This window comes from Rutidosis leptorrhynchoides, chromosome 8, assembly GCF_046630445.1.
Source record: "Rutidosis leptorrhynchoides isolate AG116_Rl617_1_P2 chromosome 8, CSIRO_AGI_Rlap_v1, whole genome shotgun sequence".
In the NCBI taxonomy this organism is placed as follows: domain Eukaryota; kingdom Viridiplantae; phylum Streptophyta; class Magnoliopsida; order Asterales; family Asteraceae; genus Rutidosis; species Rutidosis leptorrhynchoides.
Genome location: NC_092340.1, coordinates 359,426,792 through 359,447,295, shown reverse-complemented (window position 1 = coordinate 359,447,295; position 20,504 = coordinate 359,426,792). Strand labels below are relative to the sequence as shown.

Below are 20,504 nucleotides of genomic sequence, written 5' to 3'. Positions count from 1 at the left end.
ATTATGTTATGTAATGTTATCAGTGGCGGAGCTTGAGCAGTTGTTTTGGAGGGGCGACCATAACATATTATATCGAGATACCAAGTGATTTTAGTGAAGAATATTACTCTTGAGTATGTTTGCGATATCTTCGAGAGGAAATGACCTCTCCAGGACCAACGGCTCTAAATTTCATGTAACAATCAAAATGAAATGTGTAGTCCTTTGAGTTACGAGCGTTTGAGCTTTTAAATCAACTAAATCTGAGTCCGTTTGAAGGATATATAACCAAAACGGTATCAAGTCACAAATTTTGCGAGCCTTCACTGTTTTGGTCATATCTCCTTCATACGGACTCCGTTTTAGTTGATTCAAAAGCCCAAACGTTCGTAACTCAGAGGGCTACAAATCTCCACTAGCTACACAAACTTTTGGAGGGGCGAGGGCCCCCTCCTGCCCTAAGAAAGCTCCGCCCTTGAATGTTATGCATGTTCGATATCAAAATTGTAAGTTTTTTCAAAAAAGTTAAATAGACCTCAAAGTATACACTGATTTTGACAAGTTGAACAATAAAAGAAGCATTTGAGAATCGTAATATGATCCATAGATATACGGCAAGGGAACTCGTGCGTTCTTGCAGAAAATAAGTTAGTTTGATTGATCCATAATAACGGCAGGGACACTCGTGTTGTATAGTTAGCCCAATAAGTTAGTTTTGTAACATCTTAGTCAAGGTTCATGAAATATGTTTATAAGGAAATCAATGTCATAATTTATTTATAAAATTGTAAATTTACAGGTAGATAAACAACGTCAAAACCCTAATAAATCATAGCACATCTATACAATCGAATCGGACTGGATAATAGTAACATAACTAATAATCTGGTTATATTTTTTTTTGTTTAATGATTAGTTTTTAAATATACCTATTCCGGATGTATAATAGCATTGAAATGAGGATTAATTATTCCTTTTAGCATGCTCGTTTCAATAATTTAGAAGTAACCATTCGATAAAAAGTGATTATTAGAAGCGTTAAATTTTTCTATACAAGTAAACTATATTTTTTTAAACCCATCATATACAAATCGCTAATAAGAAGTTAAATAAATAAATAGAAAATATTATCTGCATTTCTAAGATTCGGGCCCTTTACAATTTTTGAAACTATTTAATTGCCATTTTGTACATGTCTTGAAACGCTCTTGTATTTTAGAGTAACAGTTACGAGTATTTAATTGCACCATTTTTAACTTTCACGACGACTGTAACTTGCATAAAAGAAATTTATATAAAAACGAAGCCCGCTAGTGATAAATTTTGGGGAAATTGATCAAAATACACTTTTTTTTTAGGCTTCAAACAAAATACATTTTTTTTTAAAAATTGTCTTTTTACACCATTCGGTAGACGGGATTACGTCTACCACCTTTATCTGTCGTCTACTACCATTTTTACAAAGTAGTCGACGTTGAGATAAAGGTGGTAGACGAATTCCCGTCTACTGGCAGGGTTAGTAGACAGCGAGAACAAAGCAGTAGACAGACATTTACAAAGTAGTCGACCGTCTACTGCCTTGTTGTTGCTGTCTACTGCCTTGTTAGTGTCTACAAGGCAGTAGACAGCAACAACAAGGCAGTAGACAGCAACAACAAGGCAGTACCACCTTTATCTGTCGTCTACTACCATTTTTACAAAGTAGTCGACGGTGAGATAAAGGTGGTAGACAGAATTTACAAAGTAGTCGACCGTCTACTGCCTTGTTGTTGCTGTCTACTGCCTTATTGTTGCTGTCTAGCCTTGTAGACTCTAACAAGGCAGTAGACAGCAACAACAAAGCAGTAGACAGCAACAACAAGGCAGTAGACGGTCGACTACTTTGTAAATGTCTGTCTACTGCTTTGTTCTCGCTGTCTACTAACCCTGCCAGTAGACGGGAATTCTGTCTACCACCTTTATCTCACCGTCGACTACTTTGTAAAAATGGTAGTAGACGACAGATAAAGGTGGTAGACGGAATCCCGTCTACCGAATGGTGTAAAAAGATAATTTTTTAAAAAAAAGTGTATTTTGTTTGAAGCCTAAAAAAAAGTGTATTTTGAACAATTTTCCTAAATTTTGAGACTGAAGTCGGAACCTATATCCCAATTCAAAGTGGCCCAATTATATGTTTTGAGCCCAAATCTAAATCTAATCCAATAATAATTACGCGAGTGGTAACGAAAATATCATAAATATTCTAGATCCATTGATGAACAATATTTCTTGACCGATTTCGATCACCAGATCAGGTAACTCTTATATGATAACTCCTGATGATTTTATTAGAAGCCCAATAATATGTTTTCTTCGCTTTGATTGGTAAGATCTACTATTATTTCGTCATATTAAAGAACTTTTGGTTATTGAATCTACCATTTTTATGTTTCGTCAAATTCATGATATATGCATGTGTTTCCGTGTATTATTTTACTTCAATGTATCACAACATTTTTGAATGGAAATGTCTTTCTTGTAGACCTAATCTGTTAATTAAAGTTAAATCGATGCTTATTAAATAAATGGAAGTGAATGGTTCTTTTAGCGGCGGGTAGGATCACTGACGGAGTAGAACGCGATATCGACACCCACCACCCGATCATTTTCTTGATACGAATCATTACAATTCTACCGCTCTCAGGAGGAAATTCACAAGAGAAATCTATATGGACATCGCGTGTGTTAAATCCCCTTGGGTGAGGTCCGAATGCAAGACGACCGTAACCTCCGAGGCTCATGAAATATGCTGAATAACAATAGAAAATTTTTACAGTGAGTGAGAGTCAAACTACCGACGTCTCATATGAGAAGACAAGTCACTACCACTACAATAACACTTTATTGTCATGAATGATTAATGTTGAATTCATAAAATGGAAAATTCCAAAAAAATAATAATAAGCAAAGTGGGAGGTTTTGAAAAAGCTAATAAAGGGAACATAAATTTATTTTCATGTTAGGATGAGAAAGTGTTGCTCATAATAATAAGAAAAGATTATCTAACTTGTGTCTAAATGACATGATATAAGAAACATTTATTGAATAAAACTGACAATAAAAAATATGAACTGTAATAAATATATATGTATAAATCGAAACTGATGAATTTACTAATGAATTTGTATATTAATTTTAAAAACTTCGTGTGTATTAGTTAAGGCTTATTTCTAACATAAGTAGCCAATTCCATAATAAAAAGGTAACATGAAATGATTTTTTTCCCTATCGAAATAACTTTTCACTCACGGTGAACTTCAACTTTTCACTCAAGGCAATGAAAGGTTCTGAAGATTGTCGCTTAGAAGGAAAGCTCATTCACTCCGCACCCGCCTCCAAATCTAGAAGGATTTTGTTGGATGTGTATACTTGTTTGTTATTGTATGTGTTGATATCGCCTATTTTATACATATTTTATATATCATTAGAAGGCGATATCTTGCCCATTTAAGTTAAAATATATTCTATTTTCTTGAACATATTGATTCGAGTTCTTGTTTGGAAACGATTTGAAGTCTTGTCTTATCTAAGTTAGGATTTCCTGTAACACGAGGTATGATTGGATGGCAATACTTAATTGCAAAAGAGTTTCACACGATTCAAGATCAATCTAAATTATCATACCATACCCTATTCCCTATTTATAACAAAGTGAATAATGTTTATCAAAGCCTACGGGTGCTTTAAGTCTTTACAAGAGTTTCAATCGAACCTCATTAGATAAATATCTTGGGATGAATAGAGAAAGGATCACAAACGGCCACACTCTACAAGAGATCGTATAGTCAATTTCCTACCGTCAAAGCCGTGGGTAAATGTGATTCCTAACGCATCTGCCACAAATTTGGTTCCAAGTTAAAACGAATCCTGGTAAATTTTATTTTTCTACAAAATTCGTGGGAAATGAATTATTTGGGTGCAATCATCCTTGAAAGACAAGTGTGTATATATATATATATATATATATATATATATATATATATATATATATATATATATATATATATATATATATATATATATATATATATATATATATTGTTATAAAATATCTAGATTGGATGTTAATTTTATTATTATTATATTTCTTGCATAGTAATATTTTATACTATAAATAGACATGTATGGTAGCCATTTAAGGTGTACCATTTCTCTTGAAATATCAATATCAATATTTCTTCTCTCTTTCTTCTCTCTCTTTTTCTCTCTTTGTTCTTATAACCATTAAAGGTAGTTATAAGCCTACTGAATTATAACACGTTATCAGCACGAAGAGCTTAGTGTAATCAAAGGATATCTCAAACGATCACGAGTCACTAATCAAGGTATGAAATTATTAATAATTTTCAGACTCGGACATATCAAATTTTGGACTACTAACATTTTGAACTACTAATTTTTATTAAGTTCTTAGTGCATTATTTGTATTGTTCTTATTATATGGTTGGCTCTGCCACCTAAATTATATATGGTCGACACTGTCGCCTAACTATCATTTATGTAATCTAACTTTTACTAACTTCACTAACATTTATATTTATGTTATTTAAGTTATATATGGTCGGTTATACCACCTGAATTATATTTCTGTAATCTAACTTTTACTAACTTCACTAACATTTATATTTATGTTATTTAAGTTATATATGGTCGGTTATACCACCTGAATTATATTTTCTGTAATCTAACTCTTATTAATTTCACTAACATTTATATTTATGTTAATAAGACCTCATGATTGTACGCAACACGTCATTTGACAACACGGTACTTTATGTACGCAACACGTCATTTGACAACAGGGTACCATGGGTCGAGATTAATTCCGATCAATACGAATACGACGGGGTCTTTATATGTTATCTAACATTTATGATTACTTATGCAATTAATCATTATTTATTTCATGCATACTAATGTTTATTCTTAAATTTATAATTTTAAAAGTTAAAATAAAAAAATAGTTTGTATTTTTATTAAAAGTAAATCTTAAAGTTAAAATACAAAAAGTAGTTTGTATTTTTATTAAAAGTAAATCTTAAAAGTTAAAATAAGAAAAAGTAGTTTGTATTTTTATTAAAAGTATATCTTAAAAGTTAAAGTAAGAAAAAAAAGGGGATGGTAAAATGGAATAGTTTTTTGTCAAAAATGAAGTATTGAAAATGAAGTGGTCTCCTTCTATAACTAAAAAAAAAACTTTTTTCCAAACAAAGGTAAATGAAAGTAGGACTTAATACAAGAAAAAAGTAAACATCTCCTAGACGTGATAAAATCTATCAATGATAAGTATTAGACTTGATGAGCTAAATGTGACAAAAATGTTTCAACATGTCTTATGTTAATTTTCTAAAATAAGTTATTATTATTCCAAGTTTAACACATATACATATGTTAATTAAAAACAACCTTTTTTGTTCTTATGTAGTGTTGGGTTGCAATTTTGGTTGTATGCCATAATTCCATCCAGTAGAGTGACAATAGAAAACTTTTGATGATAATCAATAAAAAACTTTTTTCCAAACTTGTCAAATGTTTTGTTAAAAACGTGACCGTTGAAAAAAGGAGGTTGAATAATAAAACTTAAAAAACAAATTATTTTTTTAAGAGTGTGCATCAAAATGGCCCGTTTAATAATGGGGAGTAAAAATATAGTCAAATTGTTTCAACGAACAAGGGTTCAATTGGATGTCTCTTAAAAAAAATCCGCGGGTACGGGTGATGGATCCAATGGATCCGCATCCACGACCCGCGGGTGCTATCCCTAATTGTGACAAGTACAAATCAACTAAAAGTCTAAAAGATAAATGCTCTTATAGGGACCAAATGTTCACAATAATTGCCTAAGCTAGATATGAAACAAATAGTTCATAAAATAAAATAAAAAAGGTCGTTGTGCGTTTTCGGGATGATAGCCGAAATACACTTACAAAAGTAGGTCAGCCGTCAATTCTTTATGGTCATATCAACGTAGATCAATAAAATCATTTATGGTTTTGATAAAAGATTAATTAAAAATTAATTGTTTTTTGGTTTTGGATTCTCGGTAACAAAAGCAAAGGTTGTTTTTGGTTGCCACAACAAACAAGACAGAGGTTGTTGACTTTTGTTGTTAAACATGGCACAAGTGAACAATAACAATAGATTATTGTTTTTGAAAAGAATAATGATGCGTTAATTTTATTGTATAAAATAAAATTAAAGAAAATGGTTTTCATTGATGATTATGAACAAACGCAAACAAAGTGTTTGTGGTATTTGGTGATTAAAAAAAAAAAGTGCATCTAAAGCTTCTACTGAAAATAATATGCATCTAAAGCTTCTACTGAAAATTAATGTACAAGGTACAACGTATAACTATATGGTCAAATTCATTTGAGCCTTCGGAGTCACAAGTATATGATGTATATATATATATATTACTCAATTAACAAAATAGTAAATCTAAATTAATTCATATGAATAGTAAAATGAAATTAATTAATTTACTATTCACATAAAAAAAACGCATATGATAAAAAAGCGCATCGCATATGATAAGCGCATATGATAAAAAGCGAATATGATGAAAAGCACAACGCATATGATGAAAATCGCATATGATTAAAAGCGCATATGGTGAAAAACACAGCGCATATGATTAAAAGCGTATATGGTGAAAATGATATATAATGAAAAAGCACATATGGTGATTTATGAAGAAAAAAAACACATATGTTGATTAATGGAAAGCACATATGATTATTAATGAAAAGTATATTGTGAAAAAGAATCACAAATGTTTCTTGAAAGAATTCAAGGTAAGATATATGAACCAATTCATCCATCATGTGAACCATTTTGATATTTCATGGTTCTAATAGACGCATCTAGCGGATGGTCTCATATTTGTATGTTATCAAGCCGTAATATGGCATTTGCAAAGTTTCTTGCACAAATTATTAAATTGAGAACACATTATTCTGATTACACCATTAAAAGGATGAGACTTGATAATACCGGTGAGTTAACATCTCAAGCATTTAATGATCATTATATATCTACAGGGATTGTTGTTGAACATCCAGTTGCTCATGTGCATACACAAAATTGGTTTAGCTAAATCAATAGATAAACGCTTGCAGCTAATAACTAGACAATTGATAATGAGTACAAAACTCTCGATATTTATATGTGGACATGTAAATTTACATGCTGCGACATTAATTCGCATTATACCATGTGGAAGTCATAAATATTTTCACTTACTACTTGATTTTGGCCAAGAGCCAAATATTTTCCACCTTATAACATTGGTTGTGCAGTGTATGTTCCAATTGTATCACCACAACACAATAAAATGGTTCTTCAAAGAAAGATGATAATATATTTTGGATATAAAACATCTTCAATCATAAGATATATTGAACCCATGATGGGTGATGTTTTTACAGCACGTTTTGCTGATTGTCATTTTAATAAAACATTGTTCCCTAGATTAGGGGGAGAAATAAAAATAAAAAATAAAATGATGCTTCATGATGTGAACATCAATTAAGGTATATTGAACTCGCACAAAAGAATGTGAAACGAAAGTTCAAAAATAATGCATATGCAAGAACTTGCAAATTAATTACTTTATGCATTTACAGATATAAAAAAGTGACTAAATCATATATACCAGCGATAAATGCTCCAGCTCGAACTGAAATTCCAAAAGCTGGCAATAATGTCACTGTTGAGTCTTTGCCACGCATCAAACGTGGAAGATCAATTGGTTCCGAAGATAAAAGTCCTCGAAAAAGAAAATCAGCTGATAATGAGGTAAGAGAAAGTGTTCAAGAAGAACCACAAATCAATATTCCTTCTGCAGAGGATATTGATAAATGTAAATACATAAATTGCGATAAATTATGCAATATTATGGAACCGAAATAAAATGAAAAATCTTGATGAGATATTTTCATATAATGTTACAATGACATCATGAATAAAGATGATGATCTGGAACGAAAATCTGTCATTGAATATACAAAATGGACATGATTGAGCTCAATGGAAAGGAGCAATACGAGCTGAATTAGAATCGCTCGATAAAAGAAAAGTTTTCGGATCAATCGTTATCACTTTTAAAGATGTGAAACGTATGGGATACAAATGAATTTTTATCCGAAAAGAAATGTGCAAATGAAGTTACAAGGCAAAACTAGACTTGTAACTCAATATTTCCCACAAAGACCAGAAATGAATTAGGAGGAAAAATTATCCTCCTGTAATGGATACAATTACTTATTAGATACTTAATCAACCTGATAGTTATTTAAATGCATCTCATGAATGTTGTTACTACTTATCTGTATGGATCACTTAATAGTGATATATATGAATATACCTAAAGGGTTAAGGTATCATAAGCATCTAATGTAAAACCCAAGGGAATATATTCCATTAAATCACAAAGATTTCTAAGTGGGTTTATACAAACGGGACGTATGTGGTATAACCGATTAAATGACTACTTGATAAGAAAAAGGGTATACATATAAACTTATTTTGCACGTATGTTTTATAAAAACAATGTTCGGATATGTGATCGTAGTTGTTTATGTCAATGTTCTTAACATCATATGAACAAATAAAGAGATCTATGAAATCATTCAACTTCTAAAGAATTATTTTGAAATAAAAAATCTTGAAAAAACCAAGTATTGCCTTGGATTGCAAATTGAGCATATGCCTAATGGTCTACTTGTACATCAAACAACTTATACTGAAAAGATTTTAAAACATTTTTTTTAAAGATAAAGCCAATTGGTTGTTAGATCACTCAATATTGACATTGATCTATTTCATCCCTGCGAAGATCATGAAAATTTTAACAGATCGGAAGTTCTATATTTTAGTGCAATTGAGGTTCTTATGTATCTTATAGATTATACAAGATCTGACATTTCTTTTGCAGTTAATTTGTTGACAAGGTTCAGCTCAGCCCCTACCAAAAGACATTGGAATGGGATCAAACAAATAGTTTGATACCTTCGGGGAACTACTGATTTATAATTATTTTATTCTAACAACTCGAAACAAGATTTTTTTGGTTATACAGATGCAGATTATTTATCCGATCTACATAAAGCTAAATCTCAAACTGGATATGTATTCCTAAATGGAGGCACCGCAATATCATGACGTTCTCAAAACAAACACTTGTTGCAACATCATCAAATCATGCCGAAGTGATTGCATTACATGAAGCTACTCGGGAATGATTTTAGTTAAGATCAATGATACAAATCATTATTGATTCTTGTGGACTAGAACGCTATAAAAGCGTAACAACTATCTATGAAGATAATACAGCTTACATAATACAAATGAAAGAAGAGTATCAAAAATGACAGAACAAAACATAAATGCTGACGAGGCGCTAAAGCTATAAACGGTCTTAACGGTCATAAGTTTGATGGAAAAGAATGGTATATTGGTAAGGCTCAGAAAAAGACTGAAAGGGAATAGGAACTGAAACAACGGTTTGAACAAACCATGAAGGAGACTGTAGACAAATCACGAGGGCCAAACTTGTACATAAAAGATTTAGATGATACAGTTTCAGATGAAAACCTCAGATTCTTCTCATATACTCAAGATCTCGTAAAAGACAACCAGATTAAAATGAGATACGTTCAATCAACAACTCTGCTGATCTTTATACCAAAGCACTGCCAACTGCTATTTTCAGAACACACGTTCATAATATTGGCATGAGGCATGTTCAGAAGATGTAACAACTCAGGCGTTGCCTACTTGAGGGGGAGTCAACTCTATGCTGCACTCTTTTTCCCTTAGCTAAAGTTTTATCCCAATGGGTTTTCTTTAGCAAGGTTTTTAACGAGGCAGTACTAGTTATTCTCTAATAAAATTGTCATCCAAGGGGGAGTGTTATAAAATATCTAGATTGGATGTTAATTTTATTATTATTATATTTCTTGCATAGTAATATTTTATACTATAAATAGACATGTATGGTAGCCATTTAAGGTGTACCATTTCTCTTGAAATATCAATATCAATATTTCTTCTCTCTTTCTTCTCTCTCTTTTTCTCTCTTTGTTCTTATAACCATTAAAGGTAGTTATAAGCCTACTGAATTATAACATATATATATATATATATATATATATATATATATATATATATATATATATATATATATATATATATATATATATATATATATATATATATATATATATATATATATATATATATATAAGTAATTTGAACATAACAACTTTAACCGTTTATTTACGGGAGTTTCTTATAAATCATTGACAACTTAACTATCGTTTTCATTTGGCCCTTTACGATACGATCAGAGTTTGTTACTATTTTTCATATTCAGGAATACAGCGTACGAAAATGACATGTAATCATGTACAATATCTTCAATTCTAACACGTTACTATCGCTATCACATACAATGATTGATTATTATTATATCATCTAAGACAAAGGTTGTACTAGAAATCATATATAATATATATACGTCATCACGGGGTGAATTCATATGAATTCCTTGTAACAAGTTGGTTCCAAAGTAACTAAAATCGAACCAAATGCTTTAGAAAGAAATGCAGTACGTGACCAACTCAGCACAAAAAACGTATTTTTATAATATTACATGTGAACAAAAGAACGACACATGTTATCCATATCTATATTTACAATTCATGAACAAACAAAGAATGTATTCCCATCCACCATTGTCGCTTTACATCATCCTTACAATTACAATTGGCCATTATTATCATGAATGACTTGGATCATACTATAGAGATAGATATATGTAAATGGAGATTGCACTTTAGCTAGTGACAACATTGCTCCATCCATAAAATAATAAATAAGAAAACAAATCAATCAATAACTCAAGAAACCTAAACGTTCTTTATTTGCATCATGGCTAGCTATGGAAACAAAAGCCATAACTTTAGTGGTAAACTCCAAAAACTCTTTGTAAAAAGGGTTAGTGTTATCATATAGTTTAAAATATCTCCTTATAAAGTTTCCAATTTTTGTTGAACAAATGAACAAGAAGAGTTACAATTTGATTGAACGTCACCCTATCCAAGGTGTTAGCTAGGGACGGAATACATGAAATTGTTCGAATAATGAATTTTTTGTATGATGTTCACCAATCGACTATTTATAAAGTATAAATAAATACAAAAGTTCTAATGGACTCTAAGCCGGGTAGGGGACGGACTGGGGATTCAGGACCTGGTGACGGGGGCAACCTAAACCTATTTATTATTTAACAGTGATATCGAAATTGAATGCACTCATTTGTCACTCACACACGCGTTAGAAGGATACCCAATTCGCGAAGATGTTGGCAGTACCATCGAAGGTTGGGAAAACCCCCTAGAGACCTTCCCAAATCGCATTGATCGATGTTGACAGTATCATCAAAAGTTGGAAACTTCCTGCTGAAAGTGTGAATCAAACCTAGGTTAACAGTACCCCAAGTTGGATCTCACTCTCATACAACTCTCATACAACTCAAGTCAAGCTTTGGTGGTAACCTAAACCTATTATTTGAGGTGATTCCTACACATACCACTTCTTTTTTTTTATACACCACATATAAAAAAAATGGATACTTTTACCCTTTTATCTTATTTCTCATAATCGCACCCCCTTTTCAATCTGAATTAAATTAAACCTTTTTCACATCCACTTACTAGCTAAAACCTTTCCATCCAGTGATTTACATCATATCGTCTTCTAATTGAAAGATCTACCGCTTCATCAATCAAATCAATATCATATAGTATATACATATGTAAATCAATATCGAATATCACCGAATTGCTTGTTCATATAGGGGTTTCCTTGTTAAAAAAAAATCAAATACTAGATTGTTGGATTCTTTAAGGATATGGATATTATAATCACCCAAAAGATTTACTGTATTGTGGGTATTAAGGTTTTGTTATCACAATTTTATTTCTCAATTTTGATTATTTCTTGCTTTTAGGGGGTTTTTTTTTTTTTTTCATGCAAAACGTGTGTATGGTAACTCGATTTACATGAAAATTAATTTCATTTTACACCCATATTTTTGCCTATATTCGGTATCTACATAAATATACTATTAAAAATTTATATTTATATAAACTTCTAAATCCCATATATGTTCTAATAATCTGATTGGCCCATATGTATATTCTATATACTATACCTAGATGGAGACTCAGCGGCTCACTCCGTTGGATAAAAAATTGGGCCAGAAAAAAATATTTCTTAAAAAAAAAATCACTAAAGATGATGTCAGCATGATCTCAGCCGGTTGAACCCGATATTCGGTTAATACTCTAAAACTAAGTAGCCCGATATTCGGTTTACAATATTAGCCGGCTTATAAATAAATCCATAATTATAATACCATCTCATTATTTTACTAACCAATTAAGATCATGATAATTCTGGTCTCTTGTTTAGTGATAATAATATATAACGAGTATTAAAAGAATATGCTATTTTTCCTTGTGAAGATGTGTTGTTCTACCAAAGATTGAGACATTGACACCTTAAGAAGATGGACAGTACATCTAAAAGCTTATAAATTACAAATGAAATGAACAAGATAATGGACACCATACAGTGGACACATTACTAATAATCTAATTTTATTGAAGCAAACTTCTACTTATTTAAGACCATGTACAAACACACAAGTACAGGACTAAAGTATAGTAACTTAGTTACTATATAAAGAAGCTATTCTTCTTTCTTTTTATAGTACAATGAACATGTAACATAACATATAACATAACATATATAAGTTAATATCTTATAATTGCATGACATGTTAAGGGCCTCTTTAGCTCAAGAGAGAGTTTAAGGCACTCAGAGAGATCTACCTTTGTGGACGGAAGCCACTGGTATTGTTGAAGAAGTCGCGCTAGCCACAAATGAACCGTGGCTAATCCTAGTGACTTCCCAGGACAAACTCTTCGTCCTGCACCAAATGGTGCTAGCCGAAGGTCAGAACCCATGATTGGGACGTCTTCTTCCATGAACCTTTCCGGCTTAAAATCCAATGGATTTTTCCATACGGACGAGTCATGTGTGATGGCCCACATGTTAACCATAGCAGTCGTCCCTGAAGGGACGAAGAACTTACCTACGTGGACATCACGAGTAGCGAGGCGGGCCCAAGAAAGTAATGGGCCCGGAGGGTGTAACCTTAAGACCTCTTTGACTATGGCTTGAAGATAACAAAGATTTGGGATATCAGAGTCTTGAACATGTCTACGTTTGCCTACATGTTTATCAATCTCATCTTGAGCCTTTGCTTGAATGTCTTGGTGCAAAACCATTCTTGCCATAATCCATTCAAGAAGGATGGCGACTGTATCGGTTCCTCGAAAGATCATTTCCTATAAATATCAACAATAGTAGTTTAGAAAACAAAAACTGTAATTGTTTTTTCTTCTTCTAGCAACTTGCTAAAGTGCCTTGTTTAATATAATTACTTCCATTGCCATGGAAATAAAGTTTAAAGAAAAATGTTACTTATTGGAAGATTACCTACACTATGAATATGTATGTGTGATAAACTGGTAATGAGTATAAAACTTAATTAATGTTCATCAATTAGTTGTATAACTTCAAATTAAAATGAAGTTCACTAATGAACATTGATATTCACAACATATTCGATGAATATTATACGCTTCGCCTCTTAGAAAACATGTTCCTCTTTATCGATCTATTACCTAATATATACATACAATAAGTATGGATTTATTTTTTTGGCGTAAAATAAGCTAATAATTAAATCTAGTACCAATTAGAAATCCTAACATGTTTAGTCAAAGTTCCTTTGGTTCTTAAACTTTTCAACTTGACCAACCTTAAATTTGGACCAAAAGTATAAGTCAATTTATTTACCTTTTCATCTTTCCACAATAAACTATTAAATAATGTGATGTCTAAGTTGAAATTTCAATAGAGAGATGATATACTACATATCTTAACCGTTTATTAATGCATCTGATCAATACAAATATACATAAATGATATGCATTATATGAATATTATTAATATGAATGATGATATACCAAGTCACATATATAAGTAGTCTCTTCATACTAAAAATAAGACAATGGTAGTTGCTTCATGATATGCATATGAGTGTGATATATATATATATATATATATATATATATATATATATATATATATATATATATATATAGAGAGAGAGAGAGAGAGAGAGAGAGAGAGAGAGAGAGAGAGAGAGAGATACCCAAAGCACAGCCACCATATCGGCATTAGTGAGTTGATCCTCTTGAGACAAAGACAATAAAATACTAAGAAAATCATTTTGGCCATTATTTTTAATACCTCCACCATCTCCTTTTCTTTCCTCAATAATTTGACCTACAAGATCTTTAACTTTCAAAGTCAACTTGTGACACCTCCTCTTGACTCCACTAAAATCCAATATCTTAAGTGGGAAATAATCGCCCCAATGAAACTCACTTATCAACTCATACCCTTCTTTCACCATATACCCTAATTCTTCCTCTTTTTCAAACCCTACACTTCCAAACACACTCTCCATAACATTTCTCAATGAACCTTTTTGCAATATCCCTCTTAAAACCACAATCTTTCTTGTACTCATCTCCTTCAACACATTTTCCGCCATTTCGTTGCACACACGTTGTCTTAGACACTCGAGGCTTGAAACCCTTTTAGGAGAGAACATGTGGTTTGCCGCGATCCTCCTTAGATGTCTCCAATACTTTCCCGATGGTGCGAACCCAATAGCTCTTTCAAACATCAATAAGCTAGCGGATTCCTTTATAGGACGGTCCGAAAAAGCACTACCGGACAAGATTTCTTTGGCAAATTCAGGGTGACTAGTAATAACAACACGAGTTGAGCCAAGGCTAAACGCCATAAGACGAGTGGCACCCATTGATCTAGCCATAGAGGCAAGTTTTCGATGAGCATGTGAACCCATTAGAGGTAAGATCCCTAGGAATGGCCAACCTGCCGGACCAGGGATCTTACTAGGGTTCAAGTTAGGGTTTCTCCATGCAAACCCACCCGGGACTAACCATGTTTTAACTAATAAGGGAAAGAATGATAAAAGAGATATCAAAAAGAGTAGTTGGAGAGAGACATCACAAAAGGACATTACATGATATAAGATTATAAGAAGGAAGCTTGCCTTAAAAAACATTTTCATTTCTCAAAATACTTGGAGCAAATTAATGAACACTTAAAGCTTAACGAAAATGTGTAGTGAGAGTGATAGCATGTGTGTTGGTTTGTATATATAGTAGAGATGTAAAGTGATACTCCGTAGGTTATTGATTGGGTTTATTAACCCAACCATGGTTAGTTAACATGCCTTGGTGTAATATATATTCATATTTTAGGAATTCTTAATTCTCGTTTGCATTTACAAGATCGATGGTTAGTGGTAGCATATCTAATAATCTATGGTACGTGATAAATGATGACTTGATCAATTGCTATGGTTTATTCAATTGAAAATTGAACAAAATTGAAAATTGAAAATTGCACGTTGAAAATTGAACTATGTTTTAGGGAGTTTAATGTTTACGTAAGTATGTGTTTGATTATATATAATTGTGTGAAATAATTCAACATTCGACAAATGAAGTTGAACGATAGAAAAAGTGCGCTGAACTATTACCTATAATCTTACAATAATGCTAAATTATCGTTTTTTCTCTAAGCATTAGGATTATTTGTGTGCGTGTATGGTCATCTAATACGGAGTATATCACGGAGTAGTGACGGAGTAACCTAACCTGTGGTGTTTCATGACGCTAGTAGAATGGGTTCAATATTTGAGAATGTACTCCGTATCCAGGGGCGGACCTTATTAGGGGAAGGAGCGGGCCCTCGCCCCTCCAAAAGTTGCAGTATGTGATGGTATTTTGTAGCCCTTTGAGTTACGGACGTTTTGGCTTTTGAATCAACTTAATCAGAGTCCGTATGAAGAAGATATGACGAAAATGGTGAAGACGCGCGGATTTTGTTTCATTAACAATCTACTTCATTCCTTTCATATCTCTTGGTCATTCTTACCTTGAAAATAATTTTAAAGCTAAAGTTTTAGAAATTAACTTAAATAATGTACAATTAGAATCGATATTGTCACATAAAATGTGCATAAAATGTGCAATTTGTCCAACAAAGTTAACGTTTTTTTCTTGCTAAAAACATAACACACATTAAGATAAAATTTGGCCTCTCCAACCACAACGTTCAACTCTGCCACTGAGTCCGTAACAGATTAATTTTATTTGTTAAACAATATTTTTAGGGTTATCTTTATTACATCGGAGTGAAACTAATTGCAAACTATTCGTGTCCGACTTATTAAAAATCGATTTGAGCGGAATTTAAACGAGTTAAAACCCGACCTTAAATATATTTTGAATGCTGATTAATATAACAACTTGAGATTTTTAATATACTATTCACCAAGGGGATTTTAGTAACTTTTTTTTTTTCTGCTTATTGTCTTTTTTATACGACTCTTTTTCCCCCCTTTTCTTTCTTTTCACGCCACTTCACAACAGGGCCAATACCTTTTGCTCACCTTTGATTATTCAGTTACTATGATTATTTGCATTTTCACATTATCTTGATTTGCTAGTTTAATAGTATTGGGAATTCAAGAGAAACTCGAACAACCAATATCATCATAAATACACTATAAATAAATGAAAAAATAAGCTGCAAATTAAATAAAAGATGGCCGACTCATGATGAAGAAATAGAGACCTCTACATTTTTATTAAAGATGTTTAGGTGATGTTTGTTTTTCAGTTTACAGATCTTATTATGTCTTATGTTTGTGCGTACGCAGACGTTTTTACTGCAAAGTGTTTGTTTTTCTGAAAACATAAGATAAAATAACTCATATCTATATGCAAACTCGCAAACTTGAAAATATGTTTCTTAGTGTTGCAGACAAGATTAAATTATTTTGCAAACATAAAAACGAACATTCTTCATTATTTAACATACAAACTTTTACGCCACATCTTCTCTACAGACATGATTTGCAGAACTTCAAACCAAACCACCTTAAAATACAAACACAACCTTAGTTATTTGTTGGTTGTGTGTCGCTGTCTTGTTATGTTTAAATGGTTTCGAATCTTTCACGCGTAGGTTTTCGTAGCTTAGATTGGCTACTTTCTTTTGGTTGTGAATGGGTCGTTTCAGGTATTCTGGTTCTCGACTTGTATTCGTGTTTTGTTGGTCGTTGTCTTGATCTTGGTTGGTTTGTTGCTTTGTCGAGCTCGTTTGTTTGCTCTCGGTTTATATGTTTCTAAGGATTTACATCTTTGATGAAACTTACCTTTGGTTAGATAAGTTTTAAGTTTTTCGCAAAAAGAAAAATAAAAACTGCTATTTACACGATTTATAACAAATCCACCAGATATATATGAATAATAAATAATAAGTATTAATGAAGAAAGTAAAAATTAATTTTCATATTTAGTTCACATAAATTAAATTAATTAACATTTAACTTTAATATAGGAGTATATAAGAAATATGATATCGAATTCATATTTTCATTTCCTTACTATAGAAGCTATGAACAAGAACAATAATGATTAGCTCAAGTATTATATTGGCTCAAAAGCGGTCATGCTTTTACAAATGAATTTCCTTAAAGCTAGTGGTAACATTTGTCATGAAAATTACAACAATTATTATTTATGTGTCAAATATGTTAGGAATTTAACAAGCCCCAACAAAATTTTAAAACTGATTATCACCCACAAAACAATAAACATATAATGGCAAAGTAAACGCAATGAATAATGCAAAAAATGTAAATAACACGAGGAATTTAAGTGATTAAGTTCAATATTACTATTGATTTAATTGATCAACTAAAAAGAAATTCTTATTAATTTTCATAGGCGTTTGGGTTACAAGAAGCTAGGGGTTGAATTTATAGAGAATACAAAATATGAAATAAAAGTTTGCGACTTGAGACGCACTCGGTCGCGTTTCGCACCTTGACTGACCCTCGGCAAACGCGAGGGACCCCGTGCAGCTTGTTCCTTCGACCTTTTGTACAACATCTTCACCTCAACGGCTCAACAAAACAAGTATGCTATTGATTTACTCATTGTCACTCTCTAAACTACACCAATATATGTTTCACAAGAATTTTTTACTTCTTCATATCTTTTTGCTACTGATACACATGAGTGAAGACAGACGAGTACACAAATTTAATCCAGGTTGAACTCTTCTAAAAGAGTATTATGTAACCACTTAATAATGATTTGAATTAAGTGAAATCTTGTGCCTTTATAAATTTGTGAGAGTTATTAACTTATTATCCTTTTAACTGTGCAGCTCAAATACAGGATATATGAGTTGCTATCATATATTCGTGCAATGCCGTGGATAATTTATATGATATATTTTTTGAAAATGGTAATATATTTATAGGTTTTACAGAAATAGTTTTTCAAAATAAAAATTTATAAAAAATGGAAAACCGGTTAATCAAACGCCAGTTTGTCAGTTTGAGCACCAAATCGGCATTTCATTTGCCGGTTTGTGTGTTTTCATACGACACTGCTACAAGAAATTATGGTTTTGGCTGTGGACCCGTACAAACAACCAAACCGGCATTTGAAATGCCTGTTTGTAATTTTTTTTCCTTCATATTATGTTATGTTTGTGTTATTTGATATTTATTATGATTTTTATATAATTATTTATTAATTTATAAATAATGAGTTTATTTTTTTGTTTTTCATATTATGTTATGTTTTATTATTTAATTATAGTAATTTTTAGTTTGTAAAACGAGTTTTCAATTATTAAATTAAATTATTCATTATAATAAAATATAATAAAATACATTCATTATAATAAAAGATAATAACGAGTTCTCATTAACAAAATCATACTATTACAATCATTAATAATACGCTCAATCAACGTCCACGTCTATGCCCATGTTTGTGTCCACCGGTACCACATCATGGTGGATTTGAAACCCGGTCACTCCTCCGGAGTTGTGGTTGTGGGTCGGGCTCATCATCTCCTAGATCAGCCGCATCATGTACATTCTGATCAACTTGTGATGTACCTCCCATATCTGGGAATGCCAAGGGAGAGTTTCGCCGAACATATGATTGAGTTCATTGAGATCCCAAATCAAACGCAGAGTTCCTTGGAGTTTGATGTCCATATGGTGGACTTCCCATATCAAACGCAGAGTTCCTTGGTGTTTGATGTAGTGACCCGAACTTTTCCATATTTATATATATTAATCGAGATTGATATTTACATGATTAAATGTTTCCAACATGTTAAGCAATCAAACTTGTTAAGACTTGATTAATTGAAATATGTTTCATATAGACAATTGACCACCCAAGTTGACCGGCGATTAACGAACGTTAAAACTTGTAAAAACGACATGACGATATATATATATGGATATACATATGGTTAACATGAGATTATGATAAGTAAGTATCTCCATAAGTATATTAACAATGAGTTATATACATATAAACAAGACTACTAACTTAAGGATTTCGAAACGAGACATATATGTAACGATTATCGTTGTAACGACATTTAAATGTATATATATCATATTAAGATATATTAATATATCATAATATCATGATAATATAATAATTTAACATCTCATTAGATATAATAAACAATGGGTTAACAACATTAATTGAGATCGTTAACTTAAAGGTTTCAAAACAACACTTACATGTAACGACTAACGATGACTTAACGACTCAGTTAAAATGTATATACATGTAGTGTATTTAGATGTATTAAAATACTTTTGGAAGACTTCAAGACATATATCAAAACACTCATACTTAACGAAAATGGTTACAGTTACTTTCCCATTCTTTTCTTTCATCAAGAATTCTAGTCGTATTCTTACCCGTATTATACACAGCTTCAAAACGTACTTACTATGGGTATATACCAATAGGAACTAGCATGGGATTCCACTCTTGATTATGTCATGTATGACTAATCAATTTTAACTTCTACCATGAGCTAGTCAACTAACTAGAACTCCTTTTAACCCCACTCACCACTCACCACTCATCATTCACTCCATTTCACTTCCAATTCTCTTTCTAATTCTCTCTCAACACACACACACACTATTATGAATGTATTTTTCCAGTAGTTAATCATCATCTTCATCAAAAATCACTTCAAGCATCAAGCTATAATCATCATAGGAAGAACACTTCAAGAACACTTCAAAAATCCCTTCAAGTTTACTAATTTACTTCCAAGCTTTCTAATCCATTCCAAGTAATCATCTAAGATCAAGAAACCTTTGTTATATACAGTAGGTTATCTTTCTTATTCAAGGTAATATTCATATTCAAACTTTGATTCAATTTCTATAACTATAAACT

At 31.8% G+C, this 20,504-nt stretch overlaps 1 protein-coding gene across 1 annotated transcript; it reads right to left on the bottom strand.

Moving 5' to 3' along the window:
- Positions 1 to 12,653: 12,653 nt before the first annotated feature.
- On the bottom strand, positions 12,654 to 15,299 carry LOC139861674 (cytochrome P450 78A5-like). Its single transcript, XM_071850132.1, has 2 exons — positions 14,312 to 15,299; positions 12,654 to 13,439 (listed from the first exon to the last, which is right to left on the bottom strand). The coding sequence occupies exons 1-2, from the start codon at positions 15,260 to 15,262 to the stop codon at positions 12,843 to 12,845; spliced, it is 1,548 nt and encodes a 515-aa protein (XP_071706233.1). The 5' UTR covers positions 15,263 to 15,299; the 3' UTR covers positions 12,654 to 12,842.
- Between the last annotated feature and the right edge of the window lie 5,205 nt (positions 15,300 to 20,504).

Excerpts from the sequence above, each read along its gene's own strand:
- LOC139861674 (XM_071850132.1), bottom strand. The coding sequence starts at position 15,262 with ATGAAAATGTTTTTTAAGGCAAGCTTCCTTCTTATAATCTTATATCAT. Across the intron at positions 13,440-14,311 it reads ATATGGTGGCTGTGCTTTGG|GAAATGATCTTTCGAGGAAC; the intron begins GTATCTCTCTCT and ends TGATATTTATAG.